General features: G+C 56.0%; 1 protein-coding gene across 1 annotated transcript; it reads right to left on the reverse strand.

Annotated features, from left to right (window-relative positions):
* Positions 1–1,424: 1,424 nt before the first annotated feature.
* On the reverse strand, positions 1,425–21,172 carry LOC144947280 (calcium/calmodulin-dependent protein kinase type 1-like). Its single transcript, XM_078876508.1, has 11 exons — positions 20,427–21,172; positions 11,690–11,821; positions 10,715–10,789; positions 9,632–9,770; positions 9,128–9,254; positions 8,531–8,606; positions 7,801–7,913; positions 6,935–7,013; positions 5,374–5,461; positions 3,829–3,997; positions 1,425–1,543 (listed from the first exon to the last, which is right to left on the reverse strand). The coding sequence occupies exons 1-11, from the start codon at positions 20,513–20,515 to the stop codon at positions 1,539–1,541; spliced, it is 1,092 nt and encodes a 363-aa protein (XP_078732634.1). The 5' UTR covers positions 20,516–21,172; the 3' UTR covers positions 1,425–1,538.
* Between the last annotated feature and the right edge of the window lie 122 nt (positions 21,173–21,294).

Consider the following 21,294-nt stretch of genomic DNA (forward strand, 5'->3'; position numbering starts at 1 on the left):
GGAATAGGGATAAGGTCAGAGTTAAGGGCTGGGGTAAGGTTTTTGGCTAAGTTTAGGCGTTGGGGAAAGGATTAGATTTCGATTTATGGTCGGAGTTGGGGTTGGGGAAAGAGTTTTGGGTTAGGGTTATATATAAAAAATTAGGAGATTAGTGAGATGATTTTTGGATCGGGGTGAGGGGGATAAGTTGGGGGATTTGTGGAATAGGGGGTGAGAGGAATAGGGGGGTAAGTGGGAAAATAGAGGGTGAGTGATGGTATAGGGGGGTACGTGGGAAGAGTGGGTGGACGACTTTGTGGATTTTGTGGATGATATGGGATGGGGTGAAAGGAATAGATGAGGGGGGATAAGGGGATGAGTGTGCGGGTCAGGGTTGGGTCTCTCCGCATGGGCGGGTGGTCTCGTGGGACGCGGCATGCGTGCGCAGCGACACGCGGCACTCACACCATTCCTGCGTCGCTCCCACAACCCCTGTGTAGTAGACCCGAGAGTCATGCAGATCCGTTCCAACAGTGCATCCAGCAGCGGCTCATGTCTTATACCCCTGCACTTCAATAGCTGCCCGGTTATGAATACACTGCCCCTGCCCATCTATCCCCTCCCTCCAGTGAGTTCTGGATCAATCACCTCGGGTGCAGCGATGTAGGAACAGGGTTTTCTCCGCCTCAGATATGGACACGGGATTCCAGCTGCCCGAGTGACAGTGTGAGCAGCCACACGGCCCCGGCGTCTCTGGGAACCCAGGCTCTGCCAAATTTCCTGGTTCACGAAACGGACCAGCCTGCTACTCGGTGGTTGTGCGAACGTGGCAGCACTCAGGCATACACTCACACGCAGACATACAGAAATACACAAAGATCCTCCATGTATCCTACACAGGCTGTTGGTGCAAATGTTGTTAGCAAGCACCTATGAGAGGGGTGGAATGGTGAGCATCACGCCTGGCCACCTTTGTCTCCCCAGTGCTGATTTTTTTTTATTTACACCTCACCGGGTACTCATTTAAGGCTGAGTCGACCTAGGGTGAGACCCAGCACCACCAGTTTGGATAATCGCCACTGATGTTGGCCGTGCGTGAGAGAAAGAATCGAATTTGGGTTGGCGTGTTTGTAGCGCTTTGCGCTAACCATCATGCCACCACTCCCCACCTACACCCACACCGACGCACACATGCACACACACACTCCCATTCCGCGTGTCACTCTACATTATACTCCATGTACATCCTCCTACATCCATAAAGTAACACAGGGTAACATACAGCTGACATACAGCTAACATACAGCTAACGCGAGCTAACAGACAGATGACATACAGGTGACATATAGGTGCGTGCAGTGTAAACATGCAATGAGGGGGGGTCACTGAGAAACCCCGTGAGACCCCTAAGACCCCCATGATAACCCCCTCATTACCCCCCGAGACCCCCTTGGAAGCCCCCCACCCCCTCTTTTAGGGGATCATTTGCAGGTCCACGAATGACCCTGGCGTCGTGGTGGAGCCGGGGAACGGGGGGGGAAGTCGGGGCCCAGACTCCCTTAATCTGAAATGACACGAGGGGGGAGGGAGAGGAGGGGGGGGGTCAAGGTTCACGTTAATTATGTTGTGAGTGTGTGATTGTGAGTGCGTGAGCATGTCCGTGTGTGAGTGTGAGTCCGTATGTGTGCCAGTGCGTGTGTGAGTCTTCCAGGTGTGTGAGCGAGTGAGCGAGTGAGTCAGTGCTCAGTGGCAGTGATCGTTACAGTGTGCGTCTGTTATCATGACAGTGTATACATGTGTGAGTGTATCTGTGTGAGTGTGTCTGTGTGAGTGTGTCTGTGTGAGTGTGTCTGTGTGAGTGTGTCTGTGTGAGTGTGTCTGTGTGAGTGTGTCTGTGTGAGTGTGTCTGTGTGAGTGTGTCTGTGTGAGTGTGTCTGTGTGAGTGTGTCTGTGTGAGTGTGTCTGTGTGAGTGTGTCTGTGTGAGTGTGTCTGTGTGAGTGTGTCTGTGTGAGTGTGTCTGTGTGAGTGTGTCCGTGTGAGTGTGTCCGTGTGAGTGTGTCTGTTGTGCGTGTGTCTGTGTGTGCGAGTGTCTTGTGCAGTTAGCACGCTGTGTTAAGAATCCAGCGATCTGAGTTCGATTCTGGCTCACGGCCAACATCAGTGACGCTACCTCAATCGGTTCTGGGCCTCCCCTAGGTCGAAATACTGCCTGGTGCGATGTGTAAACATCGCCATGAGGGAGACAAAGGCGGCTGGGTGTTGTGCTGGCGATCCATCTATGTGCGGTGCCAGCCTTCGTAGGTGCTCGCTAACGGCACTCGCCCCTACAATCTGTCAAGGCCATACGGGAGATCTTTGTGTGAGCGAGTGTGTCACCGAGTGTGTCACCGAGTGTGTCACCGATTGTGTCACCGAGTGTGTCACCGAGCGTGTCACCGAGCGTGTCACCGAGCATGTCACCGAGTGTGTCACCGATTGTGTTACCGAGTGTGTCACCGAGCGTGTCACCGAGCGTGTCACCGAGCGTGTCACCGAGCGTGTCACCGATTGTGTTACCGAGTGTGTCACCGAGCGTGTCACCGAGTGTGTCACCGAGCGTGTCACCGAGTGTGTCACCGAGCATGTCACCGAGTGTGTCACCGATTGTGTTACCGAGTGTGTCACCGAGCGTGTCACCGAGCGTGTCACCGAGCGTGTCACCGAGCGTGTCACCGATTGTGTTACCGAGTGTGTCACCGAGCGTGTCACCGAGTGTGTCACCGAGTGTGTCACCGATTGTGTCACCGAGTGTGTCACCGAGCGTGTCACCGAGCGTGTCACCGAGCATGTCACCGAGTGTGTCACCGATTGTGTTACCGAGTGTGTCACCGAGCGTGTCACCGAGCGTGTCACCGAGCGTGTCACCGAGCGTGTCACCGATTGTGTTACCGAGTGTGTCACCGAGCGTGTCACCGAGTGTGTCACCGAGCGTGTCACCGAGTGTGTCACCGAGCGCGTCACCGAGTGCGTCACCGATTGCGTCACCGAGTGTGTCACCGAGTGTGTCACCGAGTGTGTCACCGAGCGTGTCACCGAGCGCGTCACCGATTGCGTCACCGAGTGTGTCACCGAGTGTGTCACCGAGTGTGTCACCGAGCGCGTCACCGATTGCGTCACCGAGTGTGTCACCGAGTGTGTCACCGAGTGTGTCACCGAGCGCGTCACCGATTGCGTCACCGAGTGTGTCACCGAGTGTGTCACCGAGTGTGTCACCGAGTGCGTCACCGATTGCGTCACCGATTGCGTCACCGAGTGCGTCACCGAGTGTGTCACCGAGCGCGTCACCGAGTGCGTCACCGATTGCGTCACCGAGTGTGTCACCGAGGTGTGTCACCGAGTGTGTCACCGAGCGTGTCACCGAGCGCGTCACCGATTGCGTCACCGAGTGTGTCACCGAGTGTGTCACCGAGTGTGTCACCGAGTGTGTCACCGAGCGCAGTCACCGATTGCGTCACCGAGTGTGTCACCGAGTGTGTCACCGAGTGTGTCACCGAGCGCGTCACCGATTGCGTCACCGAGTGTGTCACCGAGTGTGTCAACCGAGTGTGTCACCGAGCGCGTCACCCGATTGCGTCACCGAGTGTGTCACCGAGTGTGTCACCGAGCGTGTCACCGAGCGCGTCACCGATTGCGTCACCGAGTGTGTCACCGAGTGTGTCACCGAGTGTGTCACCGAGTGTGTCACCGAGCGCTGTCACCGATTGCGTCACCGAGTGTGTCACCGATTGTGTCACCGATTGCGTCACCGAGTGGTCACCGAGTGTGTCACCGAGTGTGTCACCGAGTGTGTCACCGAGTGTCGTGCTCACACGCATCGGGGGCCGTGCTGTGGGGTGCCCCCGCGGCCCCTCCCTTCACAGGGCTGCTGGAGGGGGGAGGCGTTGGGGGGGGCACGGGGGAAGGGGGGGGGCCCTCCTGACTTGAGCCCAGATGCAGCCTCTGCATGTGCCGCACCACGGCCGTGGCATTGAATGCGCGCTGGATAGGGGGGGGGGGGGCACATGGGTGGGGGGCGGGGGGGGGGAAGCACAGGGGGCAAAGGGGGCACGGGAGAGAGAGTTAAAATCCATTCTCACGCTGTCCCACCGCTGGTCACACGGAAGCTCTCTCCGTCCATCTGTATCGAATCAAAGTTAAATGTATGATTGTATATTTCATCTCTCCGATCGTTTACCCAGGAAAGCGTCACTGAGTCTCGTGACTCTTTTTTGTTCCACGAGGATCCTGCTAATACAAGAGGGGTGGGGGGTGGGGCGATTTTTTTTTTTGCGTAGCTCCCCAGCCGAGGATTCCAAACAGAGTTGATCCAACAAAGTTGAGCTGAACTTGCAGTGTGTGTTAAGTCGTGTTGATCCACTGAACCTCGGCGTGGAAAGCCTGCAGACAGTGAGCAAAGCTGCTCCATCCTCCCTCCTACTCCTCCCTCATCCTCTTCCCTCCTCCTCTCCCTTCTCTGGAGAGTGCACGTGGGGATCCCAGTGTCGGCGCTCATCGCCACGAGGAAGTACCACCTCACAGTACCGTAGGGCGACCTCCTCCTCGACACGTCCGTCAATGGGCCTTGTTCTTCTTCATAGCACGTACAGCTATTCATTTACGTGCCATGAAGGGCCATTGCCTAAAACGTCGACGAGCGAAGTTCACGGAAACGGTGGAACGGGGGGGGGAGGGGGGCACCACTGCGTTTACAAACTTTGCCAAAGTTTGAAAAATGACACTGCAAGCGACTCGGCCGTGGTTGCTACGCGAACCGACGACGCATGGCAACCACGGCCCCCGACTCCGCAGAACGTGGCAGGACCCTCCTGCAGAAGCGCCTTGAGACTCGCTAGAGCGGCACGCGCGGCGGGGGGGGAGGGGCAGGGGGGGGGGCGGTGCCCCCTCTACGACCCCAGCAACTGCTGCGGGCTTGCATCGTGCTCCCACACTGGGACTTTGCACATCGGCACGCGGTCCTGAGTGGTCCGAGGACCCCCAACTAGGGAGGTTCCCCCCCCCCCCACCCCCTACTCCCCCCCCCACCCCCTACTCCCCCCCCCCCACCCCCCTACTCCCCCCCCCCACCCCCTACACCCCCCCCCCACCCCCTACATCCCCCCCCCCACCCCCTACACCCCCCCCCACCCCTACACCCCCCCCCACCCCCTACTCCCCCCCGCCACCCCCTACTCCCCCCCCCCACCCCCTACACCCCCCCCACCCCCTACTCCCCCCCCGCCACCCCCTACTCCCCCCCCCCACCCCCTACTCCCACCCCCTACTTCCCCCCCCCCTGCCCCCTACACCCCACCCCCTACTCCCTCCCCCCCCCCACCCCTTACTCCCACCCCCTACACCCCCGCCCCACCCCGTACCTTCCACTTGCGCTTGGCGAAGTTCTTGCGAATCTGCGCGCTCACAGACTCGTGGATGTTCTTGTCGAGCGCCGTGTCCCCGGCGATCCTGTGGGGGGGGGCGGGAGGGGGGGGGGTAGGGGAGGCGTCACGGCGATACTGGATGTGGTGTGCACACAGCGTCGCAATGCATTGTGGGTGGCTGGCAGAGACTGGGGTGGGCGCCACGTGACGAGTAACAACTGCAGCAGGATCTTCGTGATAGTTGGAATTCTGGATGTGGTGTGCCGGGTGTGTGTATGTATGTGTATATACTGTGGGGAGCGGTAGTGTCACGGTTAGAATGCTGCGCTACGAACCCGGCGACACCGCTGTGACTCCCGCTCATGGTTAACACCAGTGACGATAATCTGAACCGATCCTGGGCCTCCCCTAGGTCGACTCAGCCCGGTGCAGCGTGTAAACATCGCCACTAGGGAGACAAAGGCGGTCGGGCGTGGAGCTGGCCACCCATCCCATCGCGTCCTGTGCCGGCCTTGATAGGTGTTCGCGAACTGCACTTGCCCCAACAGTCTGTTAAGGTTATACGGGAGATATTTGTCTTTGTATGTACTGAAAACCTGATTGTGGTTCATAGACCCACTCCTCTTTGCCCGGTAGTGGGATCAGTTGCAACCCTCATCCACCCTGCTGATCCCCTGAATTGTGTATAATCGTTTATTAATGTTCACTTGGATAATCCCTTGTGTTGGAACATCCTGCCGACAAGCATGAACCTCTTTACCCAGACTGCTCCTCTCTCCATCCCTCCCTCCCTCCTCCCCCTCTCTCCCCCTTGCTCACTCCCCCTCTCTCCCTCTCCCCCTCCCCTCTCTCTTCTCCACCACTCTCCATCCCTCACTCCCCCTCCCTACCCCCTCTCCCCCCTCCCCTCTCCCCCCTCTCTTCTCCTCTCTCTTCTCCACCACTCTCCAATCCCTCCCTACCCCCTCCCTACCCCCTCTCCCCCCTCTCTCCCTCTCCCCTCTCCCCCCCTCCCCCCCTCCCCTCTCTCTCCCCCCTCTCTCTTTTCCACCACTCTCCATCCCTCCCTACCCCCTCTCCCCCCTCTCCCCTCTCCCCCCTCCCCCCTCCCCTCTCTCTCCCCCCTCTCTCTTCTCTTTTTCCCTCTTTTTTTTACGATCAGTGGAAACAAGAAGATGCTCGGTGTATTCGGCACTTTGTTTCGGTCATCATTTCGTAAATTTTTTTTTTTTTTTTTTTTTTAAACTGGGCTTTATGTAGCCCTCGCTCGCTCTTTCGCTCACTCTCTCGCTCGCTCTCTCGCTCTCTTTCTCACTCGCTCTCTCTCTCGCTCGTTCTGTCGCTCATTCTCTCGCTCACTTCTCTCGTTATGTACGCCGCCCCCCTCGCAGTCCGACAGCCTCCGACGGGTAGCTCATAACAGCATGCAGAGCTCCCCGTCATCTGCCACGGAGCACACGGCCTCCTCCATCGCCCACTGCTCCATGAAGGCCGGCACGGCGTGGGTCCACCACTCTCCACCCCGCCCTCCCCCCCCCCAGTTCACCCCCCTGCTCACCACGGGTGCTGCAGCGCCTGCTCGCACGTGAACCGCTCAGCCACGTCCTTCTCCATGAGGTGGCGGATGAAGTCCTTGGCTATAACAGACGAAATGGTCAGCAGCAGTATCATCAGCATCGTATTACTTTTCTACGATTTCAACAATGTTTTTATTTCACCAGGTAAGGCTCACTGAGCTGTGTAGCTATTTTTCAGAAACGACCCGGCTATCACACATGATAGCTCAACGAAGTGGCTCATCGTGTAGACATGAAGAGCAGTAGTCAAATACTCTCAACGCTTGTTTCTAAATGTGGAGGGAAAACCCGGAGGACCCCAAGAAAAATCCACGCGACCAAGGGGAGAACATGAAAATTCCTAAGATACAGGTGTCAGGGCCGGGATCGAACCCACGACATCCTGCATATCAGGCGAGGTAGTTAACATCTCACCACGGAGAGAGAGAGAGACACGCAAACTCCAAATATACAGCAGGTGTCAGGGCCGGGATCAAACCCACGACCTCCTGCATACCAGGAGAGGGAGTTAACATCTCCTAGCCACCGCGGTTCCCCATTAGACACTGTAGTCACCACCATTATGCTCATCTTCATCCTTTATCTAACCGCACTGGGTGTGTTCACCACGGTGACCCCTTTGGGGTAAAGATCAGTGTTACGGTGACCCCTTTGTGGGGTATTGGTCAGGGTGAACCCATGGGGCAGAGGTCAGATTCTTCGTGACTTCAATGGGGTAGAGGTCATGTTCACGGTGACCCATTTGGGGGTTATAGGTCAATGTTACGGTGACCCCTGCTGGTGGTGGCCACGGTGAGCCCGTGCGATAGGGGTCGGGGTGACCTCGGTGGTGACCCCGTGACCTCACCAGAGTCGGAGATGTCGTCCCAGTAGGGGGAGTCGAACTCGTATTCGGCCTTTAGGATTTGGTCGAAGAGGCGCGAGTCGACCTCGTCGTAGAACGGAGGGTACCCGCACAACCTGCAGCACCGCACACAGCCACGTGTACCACCGCACTGCCGGGTACAACCACGCCACCACGCTTCCATGTGTACTAACGCACCACCACGTGTACCACCGCGTGTACCACCGCACAACCTGCAGCACCGCACACAGCCACGTGTACCACCGCACTGCCGGGTACAACCACGCCACCACGCTTCCATGTGTACTAACGCACCACCACGTGTACCACCGCGTGTACCACCGCACAACCTGCAGCACCGCACACAGCCACGTGTACCACCGCACTGCCGGGTACAACCACGCCACAACGCTTCCATGTGTACTAACGCACCACCACGTGTACCACCGCGTGTACCACCGCACAACCTGCAGCACCGCACACAGCCACGTGTACCACCGCACTGCCGTGTACTAACGCACCACCACGTGTGCCACCGCACTATCGTGTACAACCGCACCACCACGCTAACGCACCACTGCACTACCGTATTTCAGCACTGGAAAGACAAAGGCGGCTGGGTGTGAGAGTGTGAGTCATTGAGAGTGAACTATTGAGATTGAGTGAGTGAGAGTAAGTGAGCGAGTTAATGAAAATGAGTGCGTGAGAGAGTGAGTGAGAGTGCCAGACTCACAGGATATAGGAGATCACTCCGATAGACCAGCAGTCCACAGCGCGCGTGTACGGCTTCTGAGCCAAAACCTCGGGAGCTACACACGCAGGTGAACACACACGGGTAAACACACACAGGTGAACACACACAGGTGAACACAGACAAAGATCCCCCGTAAAGCCTGAACAGACTTTTGGGGAAAGTGTTGTTAGTGAGCACCTATGAAGGCTTTAACGGCGCACGAGGGGGTGGGTGGCCAGCACCAGACCCGGCCGCCTTTGTTTCCCCAGTGGCGATGTTTACACACCGCACCAGGTACTCATTTGAGGTTCAGCCGACATTGGTGTTGGCCACGAGGGGGAATCGAACTCGGCTCGCTGGGTTCGTAGCGCGGCCTCGCTAACCGCTACACCACTACTCCCCACACACAGGTGACCACACACGGGTGAACCAAGACACCCATATACACAGCTGACCACACGTGCACACAGGTGACCACACGTGCACACACAGGTACATACCAGTGAACACGTACACAAGTAAACGCGCACTCAGCGGGGAGGGGTTTGGGCCGCCCCCGTGTCCGCTCCGGCGTGACGGTGCGTGCGTGTGCCGTACCCACGTATCCCGGCGTGCCGCACGCCGTTGACATCACGCTGCCTGGGGCCTCCACCTTGGAGAGGCCGAAGTCGCTGATCATGATCTTGGAGTCGTCCTCGGCGTTGTAGTACAGCAGGTTCTCCGGCTGGAGGCACGGTCACCGTTACGTCGTCATCGTTATCGTTACAATTACTCTGCATCGTCACATTACATCACTCAACGCCAGCGTGATGTTACGCGGCAACATCATCGTGCGACTTCACTTGATATCACCGTGAGGAGTCGTGAGGAGTCGTGAGTAGTGAGTGAGTGAGTGGTGAATGAGTGGGTGGTGAGTGAGTGGGTAGATAGTGAGTGGGTGGTGAGTGAGGGAGTGAGTGAGTGGTGTGCGAGTGTTGATGGCGAGTGGGTCGTGCGTGCTTGAGTGAGTGGTGAGTGAGTCGTGGGTGTTGATGAGTGAGTGGGTGGTGAGTGAGTGGTGAGTGTTGATGAGTGGGTGGTGAGTGGCGGGTGGAGGCTCACCTTGAGGTCACGGTGCACCACGCCCTGCCCGTGCAGGTGTGAGACTGCGCGCAGCACCTGGCGGATGAGGGCGCTCGCGTCGCGCTCCGTGTAGAAGCCGCGCTCCACGATGCGGTCAAACAGCTCCCCGCCCGACACCCTGCAGCACCCAGCAGCATCAACAACATCAACATCCTGCAGCACCCAGCAGCATCGACAACAACAACACCAATCAACATCCTGCAGCACCCAGCAGCATCAACAACAACACCATCAACATCCTGCAGCACCCAGCAGCATCAACAACACCATCAACATCCTGCAGCATCAATAAAAACACCCGATATCAACAACACCACCCTGCAGTAGCATGAACAACAACACCCAGGAGCATCAGCATCCTGCAGCACCCAGGAGCATCAACAACAACAACAACACCCAGGAGCATCAACATCCTGCAGCCCTCAGGAGCATCAACAACAACAACAACACCCAGGAGCATCAACAACAACACCCAGGAGCATCAACATCCTGCAGCCCTCAGGAGCATCAACAACAACAACAACACCCAGGAGCATCAACATCCTGCAGCCCTCAGGAGCATCAACAACAACAACAACACCCAGGAGCATCAACATCCTGCAGCACCCAGGAGCATCATCAACAACAACAACACCCAGGAGCATCATCAACAACAACAACACCCAGGAGCATCAGCAACAACAACACCCAGGAGCATCAACATCCTGCAGCCCTCAGGAGCATCATCAACAACAACAACACCCAGGAGCATCAGCACCATCTGTTCGTGTCCGTGAAACACAAGGGTTAATTTCCCACTCACGACCAGTAACGGGGGGCGATTCTGTGGACCCGTCCTGTGCCTCCTTCTCAGTGATCTCAGCCTTAAATGAGTAGCCGGTGCGGTGGTTGTTCCACATCAGCAATGGGGAGACAAAGGTGGCAAGGCGTGGTGCTGGCCACAACAGCAGCAGCAAGTGCTGTTGAGCTGCCAGCCGGCAGCGTTTTGCCCCAACACTCAGAATAGAGGCAACTGGGGGGGGGGGGGGATCTGTGTGTGTGCGTGACAAGGTCGGGGCTCACAGCTGCATGATGAGGTAGAGGTGCGAGTCGGTCTCGTAGATGTCCTCCAGCGCGATGATGTTCTCATGTTTGATCCTGGGGCACACGCGCACGCCCGGCACACCGCATCCAGTATTCCCCTCCTCTCTCTGCGGCTGCGGTGAACACTTAGCCACGGACCACTTTGCTCCATTTGCTTAACCATGACCGGGAAAATATCCGGCGAGATATTAAATCCTGGCCATCACCATGATTAACATTACCACCATCATCATCACTATTATCACTCTCATCACCACCATGGTCACCATTAATAGCATCATCACCATCTCCCTAATCATCTTCAGGCACCAGCGATACACACAGCCTGAACCTCAAAGGGGTAGGGACCATTAAATAATTATCTAGCCTCTCCTCTCACCTGGAGAGCACGTGCGCTCCGTGCCCCACGTGACCCTCACCTGGAGAGCACGTGCCCCACGTGACTCTCACCTGGAGAGCACGCACACCCACGTGACCCACGTGCGCCACGTGACCCTCACCTGGAGAGCAAGCACACCCACGTGACCCTCACCTGGAGAGCACACACACCCACGTGACCCTCACCTGGAGAGCACGCACACCCACGTGTGCCACGTGACCCTCACCTGGAGAGCAAGCACACCCACGTGACCCTCACCTGGAGAGCACGCACACCCACGTGCCCCACGTGACCCTCACCTGGAGAGCACGCACACCCACGTGACCCTCACCTGGAGAGCACGGACACCCACGTGACCCTCACCTGGAGAGCACACACCCCCACGTGACCCTCACCTGGAGAGCACACTCACACCCACGTGACCCTCACCTGGAGAGCACGCACACCCACGTGCCCCACGTGACCCTCACCTGGAGAGCACGCATCCCCACGTGACCCTCACCTGGAGAGCACGCACACCCACGTAGCCCACGTGACCCTCACCTGGAGAGCACGGACACCCACGTGACCCTCACCTGGAGAGCACGGACACCTCGTTCTCCACGGTGTTGTCCTTGCCGCGGAGCGCCGTCTTGGCGATGCACTTGATGGCCACGTGCCTCCCGGTGGAGCGCTCCTCCGCCAGCACCACCTCGGAGAACGCGCCCCTGAGACACGGGGAGACACGCGGGGGGGTCACGGAGAGACACGCGGGGGGGTCACGGGGAGACGCGGGGGGGTCACGGGGAGACACGCGGGGGGGTCACGGGGAGACGCGGGGGGGTCACGGGGAGACACGCGGAGTCGCGGGGAGACTTGGAGACAAAGGTGGTCATGGGGAGACGCAGAGAGACACACGGAGGCACGTCCCAGCCTTCATAAGTGCTCACCAACAGCCTGTGCAAGCTACACGGGGGGTCTTTGTCTTATACTTATGTCTGTCTGTATGTGTCCGAGTGTATGTGTATACAGTATATGTATTCATCTTCTTGGTTCTTTCGGTAAAGTCACGTAGAAGGGAAGTAATAAAATAATAAAAATAAAACATAATAAAATGAAATTATTTCATTTTATTATGTTTTATTTTTATTATTTTATTACTTCCCTTCTACGTGACTTTACCGAAAGAACCAAGAAGATGAATCCCTGCAGTCACGAAAGCTTTAAATCGAAGTATATGTATTGTTAATGAGTGTGTATGTGTGTGTTGATGTATGCTCACAACAACGAGTTGGCACAGTGGGGAGCACAGCTGGTGCATCTCCCAGCAGCTCAGTCAACCCATGGCACCTGGGCCTGTTCCGTGACCTGCGAGCGGATCCTTCGACACTGCACGTGGGCTCAAGGTGCACCTAGCCTGGCACAAGCGCCGTAGTGACGTCCAAGCCACTTAGTGGCGAACGGCGGTTCTTTTGCTGGTTTATCCAGGATGTTTCTGTTGCGCGTCGTCGCTTTAAGATGTTCCGTGTTCATATTTTGTTGCGGTTGCACCCGACTCAAGAGCTGCATGGCTCACAGGGCTATACCAAATAAATGAAACTTGAAAAACTTGAAACTTATTGCTCTGAGTGTACGTGGATATATGTGTACGCGCATGGCCTCAAAAGTGCACCGAGCCTGGCACGGGCGCTGTGTTGAATTCACCGCCACCACGTGGCGAGTGAATGCATGCGCCTGTAGCCCAAGCGGTAGAGTGCATTGCATCCCCTCGGGCGAGAAGGGTCCCCTTCACGGGGTCCCCTTCACGGGGTCCCCTTCACGGGGTCCCCTTCACGGGGTCCCCTTCACGGGGTCCCCTCGGGCGAGAGGGGCCCCTCCATCCTTCCCCTTCTTCCCCTCCCCCACCCATACAGAAAGAAAACTGCTGATGTGGACAGTCGTGAACTGTCACACACACATGGGTTACATATTAAGACAAAGATCCCTCGCGTAAACACACAACGTGCTGCGCAGGCCTCGGCGAGTGCACCAGCGGTGGTGGAGGGGAGGGTGGTGGGCAGGGGTGTGGTCAGAACTGCACCCGGCCGTCTTTGTCTCTCCCAGTAGGGATGTGGTACTAAGCACGCAGGCCTGGCCACTCGCCAGGCTGAGTCTGCGAGCTGCTGCTGCTGTCCCAAGTTCTGCTTTTCCCAACGAGAACACGAGGAGGAAGAAGAGAGGGAGTGTGTGTGTGAGCGTGTGTGTGAGAGTGTGTGGGTGTGCGAAGGAGTATGGGAACGATGTGCGTGAGTTCGAGCAGCATGCGCGTGAGAGAGTGCGTGAGAGTGTGCGTGAGTGTGTGTGTGAGCGTGTGTGCGTGCGTGCGTGAGAGCGTGTGTGTGTGTGTGCGAAGGAGTATGGGGACTATGTGCGTGTGTGTGTGAGTTCGAGCAGCATGCGTGTGAGACTGTGCGTGAGAGTGTGCGTGAGAGAGTGTGTGTGAGAGTGTGTGTGAGTGTGCGTGGGAGTGTGCATGAGTATGTGTGAGTGTGTGTGAGCGTGTGTGTGTGTGCGTGCGCGAGAGAGAGAGTGTGTGCGTGAGTGTGTGTGAGTGTGTGCGTGAGAGTGAGTGTGTGCGTGAGAGTGTATGTGAGTGTGCGTGGGAGTGTGCATGAGTATGTGGAACTTGAGTGTAGCGAGCGATTAGCGCGCTGCGCTATGAACCCGGCGACCCAGCTTCGATTCCCGATCAGGGCTAACACCAGTGACGATTATCCGAATCGGTTCTGGGCCTCCCCTAGGTCGACTCAGCCTCAAAGCAGTACCTGGTGCGGTGTAAACATTGCTACTGGGGAGACAAAGGCGGTCGGGCGTGGTGCTGCCCACCCACCCCCTCCGTGTGTCGTGCCGATCTTCATAGCTGCTAGCTAACAGCACTTGCCCCGACAGTCTGTAAGGCTATAAGGCAGATCTTTGTTCGGGTATGAGTGTTGCTGGAGGTATGTGTGGGAGTGAGCGTGGGAGTGGTGTGTGGGGAGGGGGGGGGATGGTGGTGCAGTGATTAGCACTCTACGAACCCGGCGACCCGAGTTCGATTTCCGCTCGCAGAAAAAGAGCGGTGACGATTATCTGAACTGGTCGAGGACCTCCCGTAGGTCGACCTTGGATCAACTTTACAACTCCTCTGGCATTTCAAACCCAGAACACAACTAACCAAGGCCGTAGCCATGGAGTCAACATTGGGGGGGGGGGGGGGACCAAATCTTCCAGGGTGTTCCAACCCAGACAAAAAAAAATATCTAAATTTGAAAACTCATTTCCTGTCTAAAATATTTCTAATTTGACTAACACATGGGATGGACATGTTTTTTTCTTTCACAATGTCTAATAGTGTATTGCTGCTCTGTTTTAACTTTTTACCATTTCTTGTTTCATTGTATGTAATGGCAGAGATTAGCGATTCATAAAGTACAACCATAACCACAATCAAATAAACAGAAATCTATGCGTTGATTTATATGAAGACAAGTCCAGATATTGTGGCCAAGGTTTAGCAAATTGTTAGTTTTATCTTCATAGCATAGCAATTATATTTTATAGCAATATATGGGGGGGGGGGGGACATTTTGAGCATATTTGAATATATATTGGGGGTGACACATCCCACCCAATATATATTATAATTACGGCCTTGCAACTAACACATGGCATGGGTGGGTGGCCAAAGGGAGGAGTGGAGGATACAAAGATCCCCCGTGTAGCCTTGGCAGACTGTTGGGGCAAGTGCTGCTCGCGAGTATCACCTTTGAAGGGCGGCACGGAGCACAACACCATCAAACAACTAACGTCATTGTCGTAAATACCACCACCGCCAACACCACAACCACTAACAGCACCACAACCAGTAACTGAACCACCGCTCACACCCGGACAGATGATTTGGGCAAGGGCCGTGAGCGAGCACCGATGAAGGCCTAAACAGCACACGATGTGGTGGGTGACCAGCACCACGACCGGCCGCCTTTGACTCCCGTTACAAATCGCACCAGGTACTACCCATTTGACGGGTTCATGTAATCGCCGCTGGTATTGACCGTGAGCGGGAATCGAACTCGGGTCGCCGGATTCGTAGCCGCAGCGCGCTGACCGCTGCACTACCGCGACCCTCTAACCCCCCCCCCGCACCGTGTAACCCAATCCTGCGCGATATCCAGGTACACACACAAATCCCGCTGTGTGTGTACCTACAGCACCACGTGTGCACCTACAGCACCACGTGTGCTTTAGGCACGCAACACTCGCAAACGAACGACAATCTGACGACGACGTCCCGGCGACGTCACAACGTGAATGCCTTGTGACGTCACGGCGACGTCACAACGTGAATGCGTTGTGACGTCACCGTTGTGACGCAGCGAGGCGATTGCCGAGTTCTGCGCTGTGCGCGTCGAACTGGGGATCAGACGTCTCACAGAGAAAGAGGACGCGGCCCTTGCATATAAACCAAGGCCGTATTTATAATATATAAATAATATTTAATATATGCTCAAAATGTCCCCCCCAATATATTGCTATAAAAAATAATTGCTATGCTATGCAAATGAAAACAACAATTTGATAAACCTTGGCCACAATATCTGGACTTGTCTTCATATAAATCGATGCATAGATTTCTGTTTATATGATTGTGGTCATGGTTCTAATTTATCAATCCCTAATCTCTGCCATTACATACAATGAAACAATAAATGGTAAAAAAAAAAAGTAAAAACAGAAATGTAATACAATACACTATTAGACATTATTGTAAAAAATAAATAAAAAGTCCATCCCATGCGTTAGTGAATTTTTAAATATTTTAGGCAGGAAATGAGTTTTCAAATGTAGATATTTTTCTGGGTTGGGACCCCCAGACACCCTGGAAGATTTGCCCCCCCCCCCAATGTTGCCTCCATGGCTACGGCCTTGCTATAAACACCTGGGCAGTTTCACGAGCACAGGCTCAAGCGAGCCCCAGACACTGCTGATCACACGCTGAATGACGAAACCGGTCCAGAGTTGTGCAACGCGTTGAATCAACGCGTGCCGAAGTGATGCGCCGTTGACGTGTACAGAATGGTCGTCCTTGTTGATGTGGAGGGCAGACGTGGGAAGACGGTGGGGGGGGGGATCGTCGTCTCGCGCAGTTGTTTTATCAACAGAACCCTTCACTGCGTGTGCACAGGCCGCACAGATAGAGATCGCCCGGGTAGCCTCCACAAGCTGCGGGGGAAAGTGCTGTTAGCGAGCATCTCTGCAGGCCGGCACGGCTCACCAATGAGGGTGGTCTTGTGCCAAAAATTAAACACAAGTGCCGGCCGCCTTTGTCTCCCCCAGTGTACCAGGTAAATTGTTTGAGGCCGAGTCGCCTCAGGGGAGGGGGGGACCAGGACCGGTTCGGATAATCGTCACTGGTGTTGGCCGTGCGCGGGAATCGAACTCGGGGTCGCTGGGAATGGTCGAACTCTATATGACGGGTCCGTAGCGCACTGCGCTAACCGCTGCCCCACCGCTCCCCACGCCGGCGTTTGGGGATGAATTCATTCGCGGGGCGCAGCTGGGACGAGGGAGTGAGGAGTGTGGAGTGTGTGTGCACGTGTGTGTCTGTGTGTGTGTGTACACGTGTGTGTGTGTGTAGTGTGTGTGTGTGCACGTGTGTGTGTGCGCACGTGTGTGTGGTGGGTGTGTAGGGTGTGTGTAGGGTGTGCACGTGTGTGTGTAGGGTGTGTGTAGGGTGTGCACGTGTGTGTGTAGGGTGTGTGTGTGGTGTGTGTGGGATGTGTGTGTGCGTGCGTGTCTCCACGAGGGCTGTCCGCTGTATCACTGTGTGTTCGTGCGTGGTGCTGGCTACCCACCGCCTCGCGTGCCGTGCCGTCCCCAATGGGTGCTCGCTAACAGCACTTGCCCCACCAGTGTGTTAAGACTATACGGGTGATCTTTGTATTTGTGAGCACGAGGTCGTAGTGTTGGCCAAACCGCCCCTAATAGGAGCTCCTCACTAACAGGATTTGCCCCAATAGCCCGTGCGAGCTACAACGTACGGTGCGAAAAACAATCCGACACACTGTACATACACACATGGGGGATATTTATCTGTGCGAGTGGTGGCGCAGCGGTTAGCGCACTGCACCACGAACCCGGCGAGCAGAGTTCGACGTTTCGCGGCGACCCCGAGTTCAATCTCCGTGCAGGGACAACACCAGTGACTATTATCCGCAACGGGTCCTGGACTCGCCCCCGATATCGCCTCGGCCTCGGACAACTTACCCAGTGCGATGTGCATAACAACCATCGGCACTGGAGAGACAAAGACGGCCGGTCGTGGATTTGTCCACACTACATCGCCCCCCCCCCCTACTTGGAGCGCCGTGTCGGCCGTCAGCGGCGACTCGTGGACAGCACTTGCCCCAGTAGGCAGTGTAGGCTCTAACGGGGGAAGGGTGGGTGTGCAGAGCCCATATTTGAGATTCTTTACCAATGAGGAATATCAAATAAATAACTCGCCAATCTTTTATACTTCTCGCCCCAGTGCGCGTGTGTGCGCTACGTCTGCGCAGTGCCGGATGATCCTCGTAGCAAAAGTAGCTACATATGTAACTGCTACATATGTAGCTACACAAGTAGCTACATAAGTAGCTACATATGTAGCAGCTACACGTGTAGAAGCTACACATGTAGCAGCTACACGTGTAGTAGCTACGGGCCCCGCACTTTCAAGGGCCCGCGCGCTAAATGCTTTCAAGCTATCAATTCGGTTAAGTGATTCTGCACTTGCTCTATTACTATAGTACTATACCGCCTTCAACTTTTATGAACGACTGGGTGTTTAAGGTTAGCGATTTGTCGTATTATCTGGCTGTACAGTATAGCAAATGAAAAATACAATTACTTTACTATGCAAGTAAAACATTTGTGTTTTAATATTTACGCGTTTAAATATAAAAAATAGGGCCCCTTTGTAACATATGCTACAAGCCCCGCACTAGCTTAGCCCGGCACTGTGTCTGTGCGCGTGTTGTCTCTGACGGGTGTGCGGCATCTGCCAGTCATCTCAAGTCAGTCAACCCATGGGGCACTGGGGTCTGCTCCGTCACCTCCTGCCAGCAGGACCCTTCGACACTCCATGTGGTCTCAAAGTGCACCTAGCCTGGTACAAGCGCCGTGGTGACGTCACCGCGACTTGATGGTGAACGCGGGTTGTTGTTGTTGGTGTCGTCGTCTGTGTGTACACGTGTGGGGAGCGCGGTAGTGTAGCGGGTAGTGTAGCGGGTAGTGTAGCGGGTAGTGTAGCGGGTAGTGTAGCGGGTAGTGTAGCGGGTAGTGTAGCGGGTAGTGTAGCGGGTAGTGTAGCGGGTAGTGTAGCGGGTAGTGTAGCGGCTATCGTGCCACGCTACGAACCCGGCGACCCGAGTTCGATTCCCCCTCACGGCTACCAACACCGGTGACGATTATCTGAACCGATCCTGGGCCTCCGCTAGGTCGACAAATTAATACCTGGTGCGGTGTGTAACCATTGGCACAGGGGAGACAAAGGCGGCCGGGCGTGGTGCTGGCCACCCACCCGCCCGTGTGCCGTGCCGGCCTTCATAGGTGCTGCTCGCTCACAGCACTTGCCCCTACAGTCTGTGTGACGTCCGTAGAGGAAGAGATGATTGTGAGATGGCGAGGAGATGGAGGTTGATGAGAGCTCACTGGATGTGAAGAGAAGATGTTGAGCAACGGATGATTTAAGAGGAGACGGTGTTCAGGAAATGAGCAGAGGATGAGGTCGTAGGATCGTTACAGATAAAGAGGAGACGATGAAGATGATGGTGTTGAGGAGGGGGAGATGATGGTGTTGATGTTGAGGAGATGGTGATGGTCATGATTTTGAGGAGATAATTGTGTTGAGGAGATGGTGATGATGTTGAGTAGATGGTGATTATGATGATGTTGAGGAGTAGATGGTGATTATGATGATGTTGAGGAGTAGATGGTGATTATGATGTTGAGGAATAGATGGTGATTATGATGGTGATTATGATGATGTTGAGATGATGGTGATGATGTTGAGATGATGGTGATGATGGAGATGATGGTGATGGTGTTGAGATGGTTGTGATGATGCTGAGGAGATGATGGTGATGATGTTGAGATGGTTGTGATAGTGTTGAGGAGATGATGGTGATGATGTTGAGATGGTTGTGATGGTGTTGAGGAGGAGATGATGGTGGTGATGATGTTGAGGAGATGATGGTGATGGTGTTATGATGGTGATGATGTTGAGGAGATGATGGTGCTGAAGAGATGATGGTGCTGAAGAGATGATGGTGCTGAAGAGATGATGGTGTTGAGGAGGAGATGAAGGTGATATTGAGGAGACAGATGATGGTGATGATGTTGAGATCTTCATGAGAAGGTTTTCAAGACGTGCCGAGAACCGCGAGCGGAACTCGTGGTTCGATTCCCCGGGGTTTGAATGAAATGAGGAACTAAACAGAGACACAGGGCCCCCGGGTAGCTTATACAGACTATAGGGGCAAGTGCTGTTAGCGCGTAGTACCACGTATAAAGGCCGACACGGGTGGTATGACCGGGGCCACGTCCGGCCGCCTTTGTCTCCCCAGTGCCGATATCCACACCGCACCAGGAACCAATTTAAAGCCGCGTCGACCGAGGAACGGTTCAGATATTTCCTGCCACGTGGGTCGCCGGAATCGTTGCGCAGTGCACTTAACCACTGCGCCACCGCTCCCCACACACACACACGAGACACAAAGATCCCCCGTGTAGCCTTAACAGACTGTTGGGGCAAGTGCTGTTAGCGAGCACCTATGAAGGCAGGCACGGCCCACGAGGGGGGTGGGTGGCCAGAACCACACCCGACCGCCTTTGTCTCCCCAGTGTGAGATGGAGGGAGTGGGAGATGAAGGGAGGGACCGATTCAGATAATTGTCACCGGTGCTGACCGTTAGCCGGGAATCGAACTCGGCTCGCCGGCTTCGTAGCGCAGCGCGCTGATCGCGACACTACCGCTCCCCACACACGTACACACGCGCATACGCACACACGCGCACGCGCATACGCACGCGCACGCACACGTACACACGCACACAAAGGCAAAGATCCCCCACATAGCCTTGGCGCACTTTCGAGGCAAGTGCTGCTCGCGCGCAAAAGCAGCAGCGCCGCCTATAAAGGTCGTCACGGCGCACGACGAGGGAGTGGGGAGGGGGGGCAGTGTGAGTCAGCCCCACACCCGGCCGCCTTTGTCTCCCCAGTGACACGCGCACACGCGGACACACACGCGCACGCACGCGGACACGCGGCACTCACGTCCCCAGGACGTCTCTGAAGAGGAAGAGTCCCTTGATGTCCGGCGTCTGCTTCTTCTCGGGGCCTCCGCCCTCTGTGCGAAGCGGCATCGCCACCCTCTGCCTTCTCGCTCCCTTCTCTCTCCGCAGCTCTAGCCCCCCGCGTGTGCTCTCTCTTTTCCCTCTCAATCCTCTCCACCTCTGCCCTCGATCCTCCCTCTCGCTCGCCTCTCTCACCCACCACTCCTCTCTCTCTCTCGAATATCTCTCTCCTTCCTCACTCTAATCTTGTTCCTCTCCTCGTCTCTCCCGTATCTCTCTCTCTTATCTCGCTCTCTCTCTCTCTCCCTCCTCGCGACGTTGCTGCGCCCCAAGTCGACTGCGGAACGCGGAGTTCGGGTCACGGAGGAGGAGGGGGCTGGGTTCGATGCCGGGATGAGAGCGAGAGATAATCTCGCACAGAGGTACTCCTCTCTCTGTACCAAAGCGCTCTCTCAGCGCCCCACGCTCTCTCAGCGCCCCACGCTCTCTCTCTACCCACGCTCTGTCAGCGCCCCACGCTCTCTCAGCGCCCCACGCTCTCTCTCTACCCACGCTCTGTCAGCGCCCCACGCTCTCTCAGCGCCCCACGCTCTGTCAGCGCCCCACGCTCTCTCAGCGCCCCACGCTCTCTCAGCGCCCCACGCTTTCCTTGGCAGCTTCACGCGCTGCGCTGCCCTCTCCTGCTCGCGATGCTCTCGACTCTCGCTCTCTCTCTCCTGCTCGCACCCCCCCACCAACCCCCCACCGACCCCTCACCGACCCCTCCCCCTTTAGACGCAGAGAACCGCAAGGGCGGAGCGACTGTCTCTCGCTCTCTCTCTCTTCCCCTCCCTCCCTCCCTCTCCCTT

The sequence above is a fragment of the Lampetra fluviatilis genome, chromosome 44, assembly GCF_964198595.1.
Source record: "Lampetra fluviatilis chromosome 44, kcLamFluv1.1, whole genome shotgun sequence".
Taxonomy (NCBI): domain Eukaryota; kingdom Metazoa; phylum Chordata; class Hyperoartia; order Petromyzontiformes; family Petromyzontidae; genus Lampetra; species Lampetra fluviatilis.

Excerpts from the sequence above, each read along its gene's own strand:
- LOC144947280 (XM_078876508.1), bottom strand. The coding sequence starts at position 20,515 with ATGCCGCTTCGCACAGAGGGCGGAGGCCCCGAGAAGAAGCAGACGCCG. Across the intron at positions 9,255-9,631 it reads TGGTGCACCGTGACCTCAAG|CCGGAGAACCTGCTGTACTA; the intron begins GTGAGCCTCCAC and ends CCGTGCCTCCAG. Across the intron at positions 3,998-5,373 it reads TCGCCAAGCGCAAGTGGAAG|CGCGCATTCAATGCCACGGC; the intron begins GTACGGGGTGGG and ends CCCCCTATCCAG.